The sequence below is a fragment of the Entelurus aequoreus genome, linkage group LG05 (assembly GCF_033978785.1).
Source record: "Entelurus aequoreus isolate RoL-2023_Sb linkage group LG05, RoL_Eaeq_v1.1, whole genome shotgun sequence".
NCBI classification, from domain to species: domain Eukaryota; kingdom Metazoa; phylum Chordata; class Actinopteri; order Syngnathiformes; family Syngnathidae; genus Entelurus; species Entelurus aequoreus.
This window is the reverse complement of record NC_084735.1, coordinates 25,747,469-25,767,468: the sequence shown is the minus strand read 5'-3', so window position 1 is coordinate 25,767,468 and position 20,000 is coordinate 25,747,469. Positions and strand designations below refer to the sequence as shown.

Sequence of the window (20,000 nt, the reverse complement as noted above, 5' to 3'; positions counted from 1 at the left end):
CACTGTGCATGACTGTATATGGGCTTTGACTATTGATTGTTTTGAGCATTTTGTTGATTTTTTAAACTCTTTCTATTTTTACTGTGCAAAGTGGCGATTATGATTAATAAATGTCAACAGGAGCATCCAAGGGTGAATGCACCTTAGAGGTTGACTGAATGGATTGTTTATTTTTCAGTGCGGTAGAAGTTATCATTAGCACAAATTCCTGAGTGTGACTTTTGTATCCACTTTGCTGCAGCCCCCTTTTTTCCTGCTGCCTTAAAGGCCTACTGAAACCCACTACTACCGACCACGCAGTCTGATAGTTTATACATCAATAATGAAATCTTAACATTATAACACATGCCAATACGGCCGGGTTAACTTATAAAGTGACATTTTAAATTTGCCGCTAAACTTCCGGTTCGAAACGCCTCTGAGGATGACGTATGCGCGTGACGTGGCCCGGCGAACACGGGTATGCCTTCCACATTGAAGCCAATACGAAAAAGCTCTGTTTTCATTTCATAATTCCACAGTATTCTGGACATCTGTGTTCGTGAATCTGTTGCAATCATGTTCATTGCATTATGGAGAAGGAAGCTGAGCAAGCAAAGAAGAAAGTTGTTGGTGCGAAATGGACGTATTTTTCGAACGTAGTCAGCAACAACAGTACACAGCCGGCGCTTCTTTGTTTACATTCCCGAAAGATGCAGTCAAGATGGAAGAACTCGGATAACAGAGACTCTAACCAGGAGGACTTTTGACTTCGATACACAGACGCCTGTAGAGAACTGGGACAACACAGACTCTTACCAGGATTACTTTGATTTGGATGACAAAGACGCAGACGTGCTACTGTGAGTATGCAGCTTTGGCTTCTAAACATTTGATCGCTTGACCGTATGTGCACAACTTTTTTTTGCGTATGTACGTAACTTTTTTAAAATATATAAGCTTTATGAACCTTGGGTTAGGTGAACGGTCTTTTGGGCTGAGTGATTGTGTGTGTTGATCAGGTGTTTGAATTGTATTGGCGTGTTCTATGGAGCTAGGAGCTAGCATAGGAGCTAGGAGCTAGCATAACAAACACGCAGGTGTTTTTATGCAGGATTAATTTGTGGCATATTAAATATAAGCCTGGTTGTGTTGTGGCTAATAGAGTATATATATGTCTTGTGTTTATTTACTGTTGTAGTCATTCCCAGCTGAATATCAGGTCACCCCCGGCTCTCACAGCATCTTCCCTATCTGAATAGCTTCAACTCCCCACTAGTCCTTCACTTGCACTTTACTCATCCACAAATCTTTCATCCTCGCTCAAATTAATGGGGAAATTGTCGCTTTCTCGGTCCGAATCTCTCTCACTTCATGCGGCCATCATTGTAAACAATAGGGAACTTTGCGTATATGTTCAACTGACTACGTCACGCTACTTCCGGTAGGGGCAAGCCTTTTTTTTATCAGATACCAAAAGTTGCAGTCTTTATCGTCGTTGTTCTATACTAAATCCTTTCAGCAAAAATATGGCAATATCGCGAAATGATCAAGTATGACACATAGAATAGATCTGCTATCCCCGTTTAAATAAAAAAAATTCATTTCAGTAGGCCTTTAAGTCTTCCCTTCGATAAAATGAGTCTCCGTACTTCGACTTTAGCCTACTTCAACGCAGTGTAATTTTCTCTCTCTCTCTCTCTATATTGACTAACCACTCATTTTTACCCCCCTTCTGCAGGACTATGAGATGTTCTCTGAGGCGGTGGAGGCAGACACGGTGGAACAATTCCTAAAGCTGGCGTGAAGAAGCTGCTGCCCAAATGTCCGTGTCGTCCCGTCAACCACACTGACGCCACTTCCATAACGCCATCATGAAGAAAGCCAAATAACCTGAGTACACGCAGTCACACACCGCTTTCCCATCTTTGTCCACTAGGAGCCAGCGTGGTGTCTGAATGTGAAAATGATGCTGACCAAGCTCGGTTTAAATAATCTACTGCATGTCGCTATCATCACTCAGTCTTAATAACAACTTTCTTTCAGCCTTCTGTTGCACTTACACACTGCTTGTTATTATTCTCACAGTAGTAGCATTTATATTACTTTTTTTTTTTGTGTTCCTGCTCTTTTTTTTCCACAATCAAGTGTTTTCAGGGAATTTGGCATTTTACTATGTAAATGTTAATCAAGGCATTGACTGAATTTAAGCCTAAAGATCATTCCTTCAGTATTTTTGAGCCTGCTTGTTAGCACAGAGTGCCCAACAGACCAGAATGTGAGAAAAGAATAGTTGTCGACTTAATGCGAGTTCCCGAACAACATGGAAACATCTCAGAATGTCAAATTTGGTGCAAATCTATTTCATCTACCTGGTATGTTGTTTTGTTGACTGACAGGACCAAAAAGACACCAAATGTAGTGACATGTAGCCTATTCTTCTGTTATGCACTGAAACAATTAACAGTACACTTTGATGGATTGACTCTGGGAGCACTCACTACATCGTTATTATTTTTCCATTAGGTTGATTATTTACCTCAGTATGATTTCCTTCTGTGCTTATCAATGGCTGTATTCTTCACAATGTTTGTGCACGGTTTTGTATACCTCTCAATTGTACATGTTAATGTACCATGATCAAAATCATGTTTTACACATTCCACGTCTCTCACCGAGCTCAAGCCTTGTTTGGACCAATTCCCCTTGGCCAAACGAAGAAAAAGATAGGAAATAAAATGCTGTTGTCTTCCAAGAAGATTGTGATATGTGATGTATGGGTTGTGAATTAAAAAATGAAGTTTGAATTATCTTTTGGGGATTTTTGTTGTTAATCTAGAGCTCATTTATTTTCATTTTGTTTTTCTAATTAAGAAATAATGCATACAAAAAGATAATACATGAAATATTCAAATGTATTTTTATTTTATCTTTTCTGATTAAATATAACAATAAATACAGAATAGTAAATAAAATATTCAAATTAATTTTTATTTGATCTTTTCTCATGAATATTATCGGCCGATAAATGCTTTAAAATGTAATATCGGAAATTATCGGTATCGTTTTTTTATTATCTGTATTGTTTTAAATTTTTATTTATTTTATTAAATCAACATAAAAAACACAAGATACACTTACAATTAGTACACTAACCCAAAAAACCTCCCTCCCCCATTTACACTCATTCACACAAAAGGGTTGTTTCTTTCTGTTATTAATATTCTGGTTCCTACATTATATATCAATATATATCAATACAGTCTGCAAGGGATACAGTCTGTAAGCACACATGATTGTGCGTGCTGCTGGTCCACTAATAGTACTAACCTTTAACAGTTAATTTTACTCATTTTCATTAATTACTAGTTTCTGTGTAACTGTTTTTATATTGTTTTACTTTCTTTTTTATTCAAGAAAATGTTTTGAATTTATTCATCTTATTTCATTTTTTTTTTTAAAAAGGACCTTATCTTCACCATACCTGGTTGTCCAAATTAGGCATAATGTGTTAATTCTACGACTGTATATATCGGTATCGGTAATTAAAGAGTTGGACAATATCGGATATCGTCAAAAAGCCATTATTGGACATCCCTAATAACAATGCATACAGAATAGTAAATAACATATTCAAATTAATTTTTATTTGATATTTTCTCATGAATAAATATATCAATACATAAAAGTAAATATAATAAAATATTGTAATGTATTTTTTATTTTGTCTTTGTTCATTAAGAAATACATCAATACATACTGTAATATCTGTGATATTTGCATTAGTGGACTGTGTCTTTACAATACCAAAAAAGTACATACCAAAAAAGTAAATTTCTAATAACATATTCTTAATATATACAATTGGATAAGACAATACAAATATTGTTTTTATACACCAGCGCCTCCCACACGGGCGGTGCCGCATCCTCGACTGTGAATGGCTTAGCACCGCCCCACACTCGGTCGGCAAACCAGGAACCGGTGTGTGCCAAATCGGTAGTGGACTGGTGATTTAATTGGCGTAAAATGGCGCTGTCTCAAGGAACCAAAAGAAAAGTTTGCTATTACTATGACGGTAAATATCCATTTTGTGCCTCCTCGAGTTAGTACGGCGGTGTAGGCGTGCCTTGAAATGTACATCCCATTCAAGTGTGCCGCACACTGATCGAGCAAGCCGGCGTTAGCCCCCTGCGGCTAACTATTAACTAGTCGCCTGCTAAACTATTGCAGCTGCTAGCTTGAACGTACACGCGATAATAATTACACTCAGACTAATTAAATCACCAAACCATTTTATTTCAATACGGCAGTTGATATTGTTTCTAACTTGTGTTTAATTGGTCATTGTGAGGAAATTGGCTCGTTGTAACATCGATTTCTTGGCAAATATGGCGGCCGTCGTCTGTGTCTCATTAATGCAAGTGCACACACGTTTACATATGGATTATAAGTGTTCTTATGGGTATGACTAAACGAATGAGGAAACATGACCCTCACCACTCCATGTATCCTGAAATAACCGTATCCTTTACGCCAGTGTTTTTCAACCTTTTTTGAGCCAAGGCACATTTTTTGCGTTGGAAAAATCTGGAGGCACCCCACCAGCAGAAATCATTAAAAAACGAAACTCAGTTGACAGTAAAAAGTCGTTGTCGCAATTGTTGGGTATGACTTTAAACCATAACCAACCATGCATCACTATAGCTCTTGTCTCAAAGTAGGTGTACTGTCACCACCTGTCACATCACGCCATGACTTATTTTGACTTTTTTTTGCTGTTCTCCTGTGTGTAGTGGGTTAGTTTTTGTCTTGCACTCCTATTTTAATGGCTTTTTCTCTTTTTTTGGTATTTTCCTTGAGCAGTTTCATGTCTTCCTTTTGAGCGATATTTCCCACATCTACTTTGTTTTAGCAGTCAAGAATATTTCAGTTGTTTTCATCCTTCTTTGTGGGCACATTGTTGATTATCATGTCATGTTCGGATGTACATTGTGGACGCCATCTTTGCTCCACAGTAAGTCTTTGCTGTCGTCCAGCATTCTGTTTTTGTTTACTTTGTAGCCAGTTCGGTTTTAGTCTCGTTCTGCGTAGCCTTCCCTAAGCTTCAATGCCTTTTCTTAGGGGCACTCACCTTTTGTTTATGTTTGGTTTAAGCATTTGACACCTTTTTACCTGCACTCTGCCTCCCGCTGTTTCCAACATCTACAAAGCAATTAGCTACCTGCTGCCACCTACTGATATGGAATTGATTGATTGAAACTTTTATTAGTAGATTGCACAGTACAGTACATATTCCATACAACTGACCACTAAATGGTAACACCCGAATAAGTTTTTCAACTTGTTTAAGTCGGGGTCCACTTAAAACCGAAGAGTATTACACGGTTACTCTGCCGAGCTCTAGACAGCACTGACACTCAACAACAACACATAATTTGCAGACTATAATTACTGGTTTGCAAAAAATATTTTTAACCCAAATAGGTGAAATTAGATAATCTCCCACGGCACACCAGACTGTATCTCACGGCACACTGGTGTGCCGCGGCACAGTGGTTGAAAAACACTGCTTTACACCAGTGGCTCTTAACCTTGTTGGAGGTACTGAACCCCACCAGTTTCACATGCGCATTCACCGAACCCTTCTTTAGTGAAAAATAAAGTGGTTTTTTTTTCTTAATTTAATCTTAATTTATAAAAAGTAATCATGAAATTATGTTGTTTTATTAAAGAAATACTAATAAAGATATATTTTATAAACAGAAAGTTACAGGAATGTACACATGATCCCATGTTTACATCTCATTGTGCAACATGTGAATGTTTTAGTGGGAACTAAATACGATATCGGAAATGGGTACAAATTATTTCCAAAGCAGGACCCCCACCCAGACATACAATAGTAGTACACAGCTCATGAAAAACTATATTTTTTGTTATTGTCATTGTAAGTGGGCCAAAACACTTATTTTAGAAAATAATCCCATGAAAATGACTGCTGTCATTTGATTATAATAATAAAACATTCATCCATCCATCCATCCATTTGCTACCGCTTGTCCCTTTTGGGGTCATTAACTTGGTATTTAGTCAGGTTTGGGACAGGTGTGCTGCTGGTGTGGCCACAGTGTGCACATCTAAGTTAAAGTACCAATGATTGTCACACACTAGGTGTGGTGAAATTTGTCCTCTGCATTTGACCCATCACCCTTGTTAACCCCCTGGGAAGTGAGGGGAGCAGTGGGCAGTAGCGGTGCCGTGCCCGGGAATAATTTTTAGTGATTTAACCCCCAATTCCAACTGTTGATGCTGAGTGCCAAGCAGGGAGGTAATGGGTCCCATTTTTATAGTCTTTGGTATGACTCTGCCGGGGTTTCAACTCACAACCTCCCGATCTCAGGGCGGACACTCTAACCACTAGGCCACTGAGTAGGTCCACGCATATGAAAAATTAGAGGGAACATTGTTTGGGGGTATCCATAATACGCCAATAGGGAGACGTTTTTATTTACACGATGAGTCGGGTGTGTCTTGATCTCCACGGCGGAGGCTCCGCCGAACCCCTGAGGCCGACTCACCGAACCCCTAGGGTTCGATCGAACCCAGGTTAAGAACCACTGCTTTACGCATTTTGTTTTCTTACAGGTGATGTGGGTAACTACTACTATGGCCAGGGCCATCCTATGAAGCCTCACAGGATCCGCATGACGCACAACCTCCTCCTCAACTATGGCCTCTACAGGAAGATGGAGATCTACGTGAGTAATCAATCTTCTTTCCACACTTTAAAAAGCTTTATTTTAAAGTTACAACCGTGAATGTGTGTTTTGCAGAGGCCACACAAAGCCAGCGGCGAGGAGATGACCAAATACCACAGTGACGATTACATCAAGTTTCTCCGGTCCATCCGACCGGACAACATGTCGGAACACAGCAAACAGATGCAGAGATGTGCGTTATTCACCATATTATTCACAAATAAACACAAAGGCTCGTAACTCTCCTTTTTTTTCTTTGCAGTCAATGTCGGGGAGGATTGTCCGGTGTTTGATGGCCTGTTTGAGTTCTGCCAGCTCTCTGCAGGCGGCTCCGTGGGTGTGTTTACGTCCAATAACATTACTTGATTTAATATATTTATATAGATAATGGGCTGTCAAAGTTAACGCGTTAACTATAAGTCCCTTTAACGGCACAAATTGTTTCAACGTGCGATTAATGCGCATGCGTCCTGACTCCTTTTTTACCCTCGGTCCGTTCCGTAGCATGAGGAAATGTAATGGCGTCCCGTCACAAGCTCAATAAGGCAATTTTATTTCCAATCGCCGTGAGACGGCGACATTGGAGCGAACGCCTGCTGGTGTGCTTTGCTGCTTGCAGAGAGAAGCTTCACGTCCGTGTTTACATTACATTACAGTTGAGTGCATTGATAATATAAAATGTAGGTTGTTACTCAAAAACCGCTTTAGTAAGATGGAAAAAAGATGATAGAGAGGAAGTCTGGAGTCACTTTTATCAGAGACTTTCTTTAAAACATATCAAGTCTCTTCTCATTCATCACACAATTCCGGCTTCACATTAATAGCGCTACGATTCACATCCTGTCCACACTGCAAAAAGTCAGTGTTCAAAAACAAGAAAAAATAAATAAATAATTAGGGGTATTTTATTTGAACTAAGCAAAATTATCTGCCAACAGAACAAGAAAAATTGTCCTGTCAAGACTTTCCAAAACAAGTAAAATAACCCAAAAATACCTTTTTAAAATAAGTATATTCTCACTAATAACAAGTGAACTTTTCTTGGTAGAAAAAAAAGAGACCCTTTTGCTCAATGTGGATGGATGGATGTTGAAAAATATTCTTAAATGAAGTAAATGCTAGTGCCATTATCTTGACATAATGATATGCGCTGGGCATTACATTTATTGAAACCAGCAAACTTATACTAAAAACTAGTTTATTTTTCTTAATGGAAAGGCAACAAGGCAACTGCTTGTTACTCTCGGGGTCTACTAGCCACTCAGGCAAATCATATTGTCTAAAAATGCATTTTTCCATCGATAACATGACATCATTGCGCCAAGTGCGTGCTCTTTCAGTCAATTAGTACACATATATACAGCCCGGCCCCGGCCAAAAAAATGTTAATTGTAATTTTGAAGAATTCATCTGAATGTGCATGAACTATTTCTGTTCAAAATAGTTTGAAATGTCACATGTTAAATGTTTAAATATTAACTGTCCGTTTACTGTACTGTGCCAACTGTACTACTTTATGAGTACATATCTTCTCTTGTATCATTGAAAATAAAACCGCAAAGTCCATTTGGCTGTCATCCGTTTTAATTATGAGACAGAATTGTGTCAAAGTCATGATTTTTTTTTCATGCTTGAAATAAGAAATTATTACTTTAAAAAAGTAGTTTTATACTTGTGAGTGTTGATGACACAGCTTTGCAACAGTTGATATTCTAGTTTCAAGCATGTTTTACTCAAAATAGGTCACAAAATCTCAGCTACAAGCTGAGATCATTTAGGACCAAAACTCTTAAAACAAGTAAAACACTCTAACATAAAATCTGCTTAGTAAGAAGAATTATTTTATCAGACAGAAAATAAGCAAATATCACCCTTATTTGAGATATTTAATCTTACTTAGATTTCAGTTTTTGCAGTGCAACCACCAAAACAATGAAAAATCGTCTTACAATACGATCATGCTTTGTCTTAGATGTTTTTAATGTTCTGTGATCTGCAATATTTCTACATAAATGAATGTTTTCTGGCAGATTGAAATAAAGTGTATTAATTTATAACCTGTTCTGAATAAAAGTCTACAATTACGGAATGTTTAGCAGGCTGAACTTTTCACTAATGAATAGAGAAGGTTAAAACATTGCCATTTAAATATATAAAGAAGACTATCAACTTGTACAACATGTAATGTGGAGAATATCAGAAGTATTTATTAAGGAATAAATATCACATTTTACATTACCAAACACAGCATGATCGTAACGATCCACATTTTGTGTTAATGCGTGTAACCGACATCTACACACGGTGTTGCTCCTCTGAATGCTCCTACAGCAGGAATACAAATTCTGTATTCCTACAAAATCTGGCAAGACAGTGACACACTGCAAGTGTTTTTTTTTAATTCCCTTTAAAAGTGTGTTTGTCCTTTTTGTGTTGAGCTCTTGAAAAATTAATATTATTTCAAAACATTTTTATTATAGCAAACTAATTGTCCTTTCATGGTAATACACATTTGAAAATTATCGGTCTCAGGTACACTTATTAATGACGAAAAATTAGAATTATCTGCAATATCGCGAATAATTTTGAGTCAACTATGGACAAACTGCGATTAATCGCGGCAAAATATTTTTTGTTTGACAGCCCTTATATATATATATATATATATATATATATATATATATATATATATATATATATATATATATATATATTGATACATTTATACAGTATGTATAATATAGGCTCCATCCACCCCCGCAACCCCGAGAGGGACAAGCGGTAGAACATGGATGGGTGGAAATGTATATTATTTATATATTTGTCCTCGTAGCTGGCGCGGTGAAGCTAAACAAACAGCAGACTGACATCGCCGTTAACTGGGCAGGAGGACTCCACCACGCCAAAAAATCGGAAGCGTCTGGTTTCTGCTACGTCAACGACATCGTCCTCGCCATCCTGGAACTGCTCAAGTAAGCGAAGTTGCTTTTCATGTCACTTAAGTCGCTCACAGTGTTCGCTTTAGTCCAATACGTTTATACACTGAAATCTCCATTTATGAACCCTTCTATTTGCAAACTTTTTGATTTACAAACTTTTAGATCACGCCAAATATGCCTCTGTGTGCGAGCCATGTCTCTGTGTCCTGCCTGCAGTCATTTTGTGCTGCAGGGCGCAGCCTTTTTGGAAAGGCAAAGTCCTCCCTACTGGTCACACTACTCAATGCTTCAGCATGTGCCTTTGCTGTGTTTTTTTGCCTTTTGACGAATTTTGCTAACTAAATATGAGTCCCACAAAGACAACAGACCAACGTGGAAAGAAAGGGAATCACTGTTAAAAAAAAAAAAAAAAAAGATCATTTACGAGGTGTACATTAATGGCGTTTGCAAGTAAGGAAGAATCGACGAAGCAGGCTCGTGCCACAGCAAGTTTTAATTGTGACGAGACCAGACTTTTCTGGGAAAATATGCCAAAGTGGACCTATTTCACAGCAGAGGAGAAGACGCAACCTCTTGTTCAGTGGCACCTGTTCCAAGAGCGCACACACACTACCCCCCCAACCCTCTTCTCTCCTTCTGTCTGCCCCTTTCTCGTTAGCTGCACCTTTGCTGATGTTAATGTGGGTGGTTTTTACTTTTTTAATTGTTTATTATTATAACAATATGGTTGTTAAATTTAGGAATTTTGTGATTTCCGATCATTAGTGAGGGCACCAATTTCCGTGTATGTGCGTGTGTTGACAGAGCAGCGCTTACAGAACAGTTCAGATTGTCGTTATTGCTTTGGCTTATTAATAAAGAGGTAAATTCATCACCTCCTTGCTATGTTTGATATACAGTACTTTTATAGGACTTTATATTGTGTTCATAAGAATGGAGACGTACACCACTTTACTAACTACAGACCAGTTTCATTACTTCCACAATTCTCCAAAATCATGGAAAAACTATTCAATAGCCGATTAGATTTATTTATTGACAAAAGTGGGACGCTCGTGGAGAACCAATATGGATTTCGAGCAAATATCTCAACATCAATAGCATTAATCAAAATAACAGGAAATTACCAATGCAATAGATGGTAAAGAATGTGCGGCCGCAGTATTCTTGGACTTAACAAAAGCATTTGACACTATTAATCATGATATTTTAATACAAAAATTAGAACGATATGGCATCAGAGGTTTGGTATTGAACTGGGTAAGAAGCTATTTAACCAACAGGAAGCAATATGTGAAGATGGGTGAAAATATGACAACACGGCTAGATATATCTTGTGGTGTACCCCAGGGATCAATACTGGGACCAAGATTGTTTAATCTTTATATAAACATTTGTAAAGTTACAAAGGACTTAAAGTTAGTTTTATTTGCAGACGACACAACTGCTTTCTGTTCAGGAGAGAACACACAGAAGATAATACAAATAATAACGGAAGAAATGAACAAATTAAAAAGATGGTTTGACAAAAACAGACTATCTTCAATCTCAGTAAAACTAAAATAATGCTATTTGGTAACAGTAGAAAAGAGCATCATACACAAATACAAATAGACGGAGTAGACATTGAAAGGGTAAAAGAAACAAGATTTTTGGGAGTATTAATAGATGATCAAATGAACTGGAAATCTCATATACAAAACATACAACATAAGGTGGCAAAAAACATTTCAATGAATAAAGTAAAATACGTCCTGGGCCAAAAATCACTTCATATTCTCTACTGCTCGCTAGTGTTACCATATCTGAGTTATTGTGTAGAAATATGGGGAAATAACTACAAATGTGCGCTACATTCGCTAACCGTGTTACAATAAAGATCAGTTAGAATAATACATAATGTTGGATATAGAGAACATACAAACTTTTTATTTATTGAGTCAAAAATATTAAAGTTCGGTGATTTGGTAAAATTGCAAACAGCTAAAATGATGTACAAAGCAAACTATAACCTGCTACCAAAGAATGTACAACAATTCTTCTCAACTGAAGAGGAGAAATATAACCTTAGAGGAAAAAATAATTTAAAACATTTATATGCACATACAACATTTAGAACCTTTAGCATATCAGTATGTGGAATTAAATTATGGAATGGATTAAGTAAAGAAGTTAAACATTGTACTGATATGATCCAGTTTAAGAGGTTGTTCAAAATAATAGTGCGTACAAAGAAGAAGAATTATGATAAATACTTTCAACCTTATTGAAAATAAGATATTCTTCATCTCAGTATGTTAATAATGCCTGAATTAATTAATTACATATTACAAAGCTGTTGTGTATACTAATTCACAGATGTTATTTTATTATAAAAAATGTCAGTAAATGATTCTATATATTTGTAAACGCTCTGATGTGAGAAAGGGGTAGGATTAAATAAGCTTTGCTTCTTCCTATTCCTTTTCGGACATGATGTAAAGGGAAATGATATGAAATTGTGTGATGTATTATACTGTAAGTGTGTTCATGTTCGAAATAAAGAAAGTGTACCAACCTTAACTAAAATATGGACTTTTGTTAAGGATGGAAGCGATTATTTATATTTACATTGTTTCTAATGGAGAAATTAGCTTTACTATACAAACTTTTTCGATTTATGAATCCCGTTCAAGAACCAAGTTCGTAAATCGAGGTTCCACTGTACATATTGGGGTTTGAAAATGTGCATAAACATGATGAACTAAATTCCAAATGCTTACTTGGTGTGTTTGTGAACGCAGGTACCACCAGCGAGTGTTGTACATTGACATCGACATTCACCATGGCGACGGCGTGGAGGAGGCCTTCTACACCACAGACAGAGTCATGACCGTTTCCTTCCACAAGTACGGCGAATACTTCCCAGGCACTGGAGATCTGAGAGTAAGTTTGTTTTTAATTGTTCACACACACACACACACAATTATTAACACGTGTTTGTCGTGTGCAGGACATCGGCGCCGGGAAAGGGAAGTACTACGCTGTGAACTACCCGCTCAGAGACGGCATCGATGATGAGTCTTACGAAGCCATCTTTAAACCTGTAAGTGCTTTTGTAGCACCCAGTAGAGTAATGCCATATTTTTTAAACTCTAAGGTTCACTTAAAATCCTATTCATTTTCTAAAAAATCGACAGTGCGTCTTATAACCCGGTGTGCCTAATGTTTGGATTAATTCTGGTTGTGCTTACCGACCTCAAAACAATTTTATCTGGTACAATGTGTAATAATGAATGTAACCGGTAGATGGCAGCCACAAAAGAGATACGTGTGGACTGCAGGTTGACGCTTCGACATACGGGTATTATGTTGTAAGGACCCCAAAATGGCACCTATTGGGATTCATTATCTGGCGTTTTGTTTCGTCGTATAATGCAAAACAACTTTTCTTACCTATTGGTACCTGCTGATGTGTATTTGGGATGGCATAAGTCACAAAAATGTGTGCGTGTCTGCCGTTGTAGTCCGCACCTTAGTCAATAATCTTCTCCCCCCCCCCCCTCTATCCTCTTGTTGTTGGTCATTTATAAAGTAGCATATAGTTCTTACTTATATCTGTCAGTAGACTCGCTATGGAAGCGCTAAAAACTACTGCTACAACAAAGATGACGGATAAAAGACGCTGTCAAAGTAGACTGTCCACAAAACGGCTCATCCTGAAGAGATGGTCAGAAAGCAACATTTTGACAAAAGAACCACCATTACATGTTATGTAGACCACGAGGAAGTGTTTTAAATGTAGAAAAAAAAATCATAATATGACCCCTTTAATGCACCTTATAATCCAGTGGGCCTTTTGTATGAATATAGGCGTGAATAAATCCGCTCATTGGCAGTGCGCTTTATATTCTGGTGTGCCCTATGGTCCGAAAAATACAGTAGTAGTAGGGCTATCAATATATGTCAATAAGTAACTTTTTTTCGATAGTAATAAGCAGAGGTGTGGACTCGAGTCACATGACTTGGACTCGAGTCAGACTCGAGTCATGAATTTGATGACTTTGGACTCGACTTGACAAAATGTAAAGAGACTTGCAACTCGACTTAGACTTTAACATCAATGACTTGTGACTTCACTTGGACTTGAGCCTTTTGACTTGACATGACTTGCTACTTTCCCCAAAACCCAAATATTAAAAAGTTATTTGGGAGCGCGCCGTTCCGTATTTTTCCTTTTCTTCGTCTGTGTCTATCAGCGTGTTGTTCCTGTCAGCTGGTGTGCTCTCAGTACAACAGCCAATCAAATTAGATCTACGCTGTTTTCATCACACAGCTCTCATCCAATCAAATTGCAGGACGACCAATGAAGAAGAGTTGTCAAACAATGCGGCAGTGAGAAACAATTATGCCAAAGTTAATTTCGTTCGGGTATTAAAACTACGACTCGGTCAACTAAAAACGAATAGCCCTATGCAAATCATGCAGTTCGAATATTATAGACGGAGACGTAACAACTTCCAACTTCGTTCGACATTTGAAGATGCACAAAGAAGGGTAAGTTTTGAATGTAAGCTAACGTTTATTGGCTAAGTAACGTGACTTTTATTTGCTGTGTTGTTAAATCAGTGAGGCTGTAAACTCACTGCTAAAGTTTTAACCATAGACATCTTATAAGGGTACGCAGCATGGAGCGCTACTGCCTACAGGCGCAGACGAGACGCGGGGCCGCCATCTTGGAGTGGTGATACGCTCCACTAGTGCAATTCATTTGGCAGGAGCAATGAACTGTCAGCGCATTTAATTCATCTTACCTCACTGAATACCACTGATTTTCACGCGCTTTTTTGTCATACGTGTAGCTATGATAAAGGACACATGTTTTGGCGTGTTTTATTATTCATAGTTTGCTTAACAGTAATATAATATTCTTATACGCTATAAGTGACCAGACGTCCGAGATCAAAACTGGGAATATAATCCCCAGAGAAAGGGGGAAAAAACGGTCAGCTATTTTTAAATTGAAGAAACAATATGATTAGGTTATATATACATGTGTATATCCTACATAAACAATGTATGAATACATTAGATATCTATATATCTTATAGACTGTATCTCTGTTGCTGCAGCAGCAGAGAGTTTATTCTGTCTTGACACTTTGTATTGATATTTTGTATTACATTCTTCCCTTAAATGATCATGTTTACAGTGATTGTTATATATGTATTTTTTATGTATGTCGCTTTGGATAAAAGCGTCTGCCAAATACTTAAACATATATAACCACCTGAAAGTCTTTATATCAGCTAAAACCACCAATCTGTTTCACTGGATTCAGAATAAAACCAAATGCTGTCTTACCCAACAATGTTAGTATTTGAATATTGTTACTTGAAGACTTATTCCTGGTTACAATTATACTGTTAAGAAAGTATTGTCTTATATTTTGCCTAAAATGAGAATGCATCATAATCAGTGGCGGCCGGTGAATTTTGTTTTAGGTGGGGCTGAAAGTTTGTAAACCAAACCCCTGTAGGGGCGTCATCCTCCCCCAGAAGATTTCTTTGTGATTTTCACATACAAATATTGAAGATCTTTGCTCCTTCTCAACTCTGTGGTAAGATTCTTTTCATAAAATACAACCAATAGTACATTAATGTTAAATCTTACTTGTGAAAAGTAATCCCCCGATTCCTATTTTCAACAGTCCGCTCATTTGAGCAGGAAAACGCTGAACACCAGCTTGTTTTCTACCTGTCAACTGTCAGTTTAGGCTGCTCGCCGGCTCCTCATCACCACTTCAAGATGCAAATTGTTCGCGTCACAGCAACCAATGCTGCGTGTACTTATAAGATGTCTGTGGTTATAACGTCATTGCAAACATGGCAATCTGTTGCGTCCACTGCAGTTCGCTACCTTATTCATACTTTTTGTCAAGTGATTTTTTTTAAGCAGGGTTGCATGAGGTACCTAACACACAACGTTACGTTAGTCAATGTATCACACACAATAACGTAACGTTAGACGGCGGTCAGCAGCACCGCATATTTTAGCCACCTACAAAAAGACAAACATAGTCAAATAAAGGTCAGTTAAAATGTATACTATATTAAGAATATGTGTACATATTGCATAGGGCCCTGACATCTAAAAAGTACAACTCTGTTCATTGTTATGTTCATGTATTTATTATGTTTTTCATGTGTACGCACACATCAACACACATACAGTATGAGATGAGATCAATGAGATAAGGTAAGAACAGAATAGAAACTGCTGTGGAACTAGTTACAATGCAATATGCCATGGACATACAATGTTAACACTTTTGTACAAATGAGTACAGTTGCACTTGTTTTTGCAAATGTGTTTATTCTGTAAAGGAATGAGTTAAATGTTTAAAATTGTTTACACTATTAAAATGACTGGTTAATAGTGCTATTATGAATTGCAATGTCAGTACTATTTTTTTTCCTGCTATTTCAAATGCACTTGTTTTAATAAATAAATACAACGTTTTAAAAGCATACACAATCTGTGTAAAAATATTAGTCTGTGGTTAAAAGGACTTGAAAGGACTCGAAACTCAAAATGCATGACTTGTGACTTGACTTGAGACTTTCCAGTCTTGACTTTGGACTTGACTCGGGACTTGCCTGTCTTGACTCGGGACTTGACTCGAGACTTGAGGGCAAAGACTTGAGACTTACTTGTGACTTGCAAAGCAATGACTTGGTCCCACCTCTGGTAATAAGAGACAATTTCGATAGTGTTAATTAGTCTACATGCTAAAATATGTGAAACAAGCCTGTTAAAGACGCCTGTAGCAACTTCAACACTCAGCTCCATGCTGAACAAAGGACATACTATGTATTCTATCCAACAAATTGTTTAAAATGATCTTAATAATCTTAGACATGTCAGAAGTGAGTTTATGGTTGAAATACGTTTCAGGGATGTTGCGATCAGGGTTTTATGATGCTGATTCCAATCATCGAGTGGGATCACATGTAAAAAAAATTTAATGGTGAGTGATATTGACAGTCTGTCAATATCAACACAATGTTTAAATTATGTACTTATTCTACTTCATTAGACAGACACCCCGCCCCCCGCCTGAGTGCAGCTGGGATAGGCTCCAGCACCCCTGCGACCCCGAAAGGGGCAAGCGGTAGAAAATGGATGGATGGATGGATGAATGGATATATACAATTGTTTGATTAAAACAAGGTCAATAGTACACTATAACTAAATAAAACATAATATCTGCTAATCTTTTACATCTTTTTTTTTTTTTTTTTACCACAAAGTCCACCTGTGTCCAGGGAATTATGCTTTGGATTTGTAAATCACAAAAACAAAAAATATTTAGAGAAAATGAAAATACTGACCTAATCACTCTGGTGTCAATTAATTATGTAATGATACAACCTTTGGTATCGACACCACTTGTGTCCATAGGTCATCGAATCCACCCTCCTAATACACGTTTAGTACTGAATGTGAATATACCTGTATATGTATTTTTTTTAATCAATCACATGCGTTAAAGAGTTTTAACGTTGACGGCTCTACTTAAGATACTAAGAAATGCAGTTTATTTGCCCCAATGCAGGTGATTATTAGCTTGGGGGAGTAGCTCCACACTGTATACAGAGAAACATAATAAGCTGCTAGCTTGTCAGCTGGGGTACTAAAAATAGTGTCAGCCAGAAAGGATTGGTATTAAACCACCCTTAATTAATCAGCAAAGTCGATCACATACTTTTTCACGAAAATCGTCTGATGCTGATCACATTTCTAATAAGTATGAATATTTTTATATATTTTTTTTTTGCGTAAAGTGCATCCATCTGTTATAGGATCTATGGAAAAATGGCATCGCTCCCAGATATATTTTGCCCAACGTATATCATCTCTGCATCAATAATAGCGATGCATTACATGTACAATGATCTGTATATCAAATCAGAGCACGCTTACATGGAGGAGAATGTTGTTTTAATTGCTCGTGCGTGTCATAAGGCGACAAACGAACATGATGCACATGTGCTGCTGGACGAAATAAAGCAAACACTCGTAGGTAAATAACTTAGCCAGCATATTTTGATGTTAAATAGGGTTTAAAACATGATAGTGTTGCACATGGTACTCTGCACATTGTTGTTCAGGAATTGTTGTTCTGGAACTGCGCGCACGGTATGTACACGTACGTGTACAGGAGCTGTAAATGGTGCTCCACACACTATAACAAAAGCTTTAATAATAAAGAACTGTGGGCAATATGACATTTGTATAATATTGGCAGTGTCTGTAAATACTATACAGTAAGATACTGTACATGGAGCCTTTTAGCAATGTAACATTTTAAACATGACAAAAAGTGATTTTATTTTTATGGTGATATGTATCAATAATGACTGATATGAAACAATATATATTGTGATATGATTTTTTTTCATATATGCTCAACATTCTGGAGAAAATATGAATCAAGATTTCCTTGCCTAGAATTAAGATCGCACACAAATGTGCACTTGAACACACACACACCGTGTGCTTTATTTAGTAAGAAATCACACCTTTTTTTCAATAATTTTTTTTCAAATATTAAAATTAATAGACTTTTCATTGCTTTGAAAAAAACTTTATTAGGTCATTGTTGTTCTTCATGAGAGGTACTGAAAGGACAGTTGTTACAAGCCAAGAATAGAAAACCTGCAAATAATCCAAGTCACAAATGTGACACGCTCGCTCACTGGACAGTACTTTGACGCTCACAATGTGATGGATGCCACCGCACAGGCATGCTGATGCGTCGTGTAGAACAGGCAGTGTTGTTGAAAATGATGTCATACTTGTGTGTTTGAGGTGATTTATGAATTGTGTTTGCTAGGTTATGGCTAAAGTGATGGAGATGTATCAGCCAAGTGCTGTGGTGCTGCAGTGTGGAGCTGACTCGCTATCGGGAGACAGACTGGGCTGCTTCAACCTCACCATTAAAGGTAACTGCCATGCAGAAACAACATTATCAATTGTAAGTCAATGAAATAAAACATTTTCATTTAACTTAATCTTACTTAAATTTCTAACTACAACTGTGCATTCTTATGTCTCTTATAAGTAGGAGTCAATACAATAAAAAGTCACACTAAAGTCAGAAGACATACAAATACAGTAATAAATGCAATCATTGAATGTAAGTTATTAAAAAGAAGCAAGTTATTACTTTTGTCTGTAGTTGGTTTGCACACAGGAAGTGGTGTTGCTAAGGCGTGAGAGACATTGTAGTTACGTGCAACCATGTATTCTTCCGCCGTGCGCACAGAACTACTTCTTTAGCAAGCCTTGTGTTTATGAACCTACCTGCTTTTTAAGAATCCATGGCAGTGTCGTACCCAAAAAAGCTAACATGATGTTGGGTAAACCATGGACCACCTATATTTTGCACCAATTCTTTTTTTGGAAAAGTATAATTATTAGTTATATTATTTATTAGTAATTTATTTTTATTACAAATGTTTTATAGTGTGTATAATAAAGTGGCAGGAATGTTTAGGATAAACACACTGTACCGTATTTTTCGGAGTATAAGTCGCTCCGGAGTATAAGTCGCACCGGCCGAAAATGCATAATAAAGAAGGAAAAAAACATATAAGTCGCACTGGAGTATAAATCACATTTTTTGGGGAAATTTATTTGATAAAACCCAACACCAAGAATAGACATTTGAAAGGCAATTTAAAATAAATAAAAAATAGTGGCTGAATAAAAGTGTACGTTATATGACGCATAAATAACCAACTGAGAACGTGCCTGGTAACATATTATGGTAAGAGTCATTCAAATAACTATAACATATAGAACATGCTATACGTTTACCAAACAATCTGTCACTCCTAATCGCTAAATCCCATGAAATCGTATACGTCTAGTCTCTTACGTGAATGAGCTAAATAATATTATTTGATATTTTACGGTAATGTGTTAATAATTTCACACATAAATCGCTCCTGAGTATAAGTCGCAACTATGAAAAAAACTGTGACTTATAGTCCGTAAAATACAGTAATTGAACACAAACATAATGCTCAAATGTTCTAATCATTTATAACAACAAACAAGTATGTGTGTATATAACTATATGTACCGTATTTTTCGGACTATAAGTCGCAGTTTTTTTTCATAGTTTGGCCCGGGGTGCGACTTATACTCAGAGCGACTTATGTGCTAAATTATTAACACATTACCGTAAAATATCAAATAATATTATTTAGCTCATTCACTTATGGGAATGCATAAGTATATGTATTCACATAGATTTTGATATATATATATA

The 20,000-nt window shown here is 37.0% G+C and overlaps 2 protein-coding genes across 2 annotated transcripts in view; both read left to right on the top strand.

Annotated features, from left to right (window-relative positions):
- sh3bgrl3 (SH3 domain binding glutamate-rich protein like 3) overlaps positions 1-2,737 on the top strand; it is a 7,943-nt gene extending 5,206 nt beyond the window's left edge. Inside the window, exon 3 of the mRNA XM_062046312.1 lies at positions 1,721-2,737. Coding sequence (XP_061902296.1) covers positions 1,721-1,786 — 66 coding nt within the window. The 3' untranslated portion in view covers positions 1,787-2,737. The remainder of the gene's footprint in view (positions 1-1,720) is intronic.
- A 1,164-nt stretch (positions 2,738-3,901) lies between these two features.
- The window catches only part of LOC133650360 (probable histone deacetylase 1-B), a 22,708-nt gene continuing 6,609 nt past the window's right edge, over positions 3,902-20,000 (top strand). The window contains exons 1-8 of the mRNA XM_062047506.1: positions 3,902-4,057; positions 6,628-6,740; positions 6,816-6,933; positions 7,003-7,077; positions 9,574-9,712; positions 12,463-12,604; positions 12,672-12,764; positions 18,558-18,666. Of these exons, the coding sequence (XP_061903490.1) occupies positions 4,009-4,057; positions 6,628-6,740; positions 6,816-6,933; positions 7,003-7,077; positions 9,574-9,712; positions 12,463-12,604; positions 12,672-12,764; positions 18,558-18,666 (838 nt within the window). The 5' untranslated portion in view covers positions 3,902-4,008. The remainder of the gene's footprint in view (positions 4,058-6,627; positions 6,741-6,815; positions 6,934-7,002; positions 7,078-9,573; positions 9,713-12,462; positions 12,605-12,671; positions 12,765-18,557; positions 18,667-20,000) is intronic.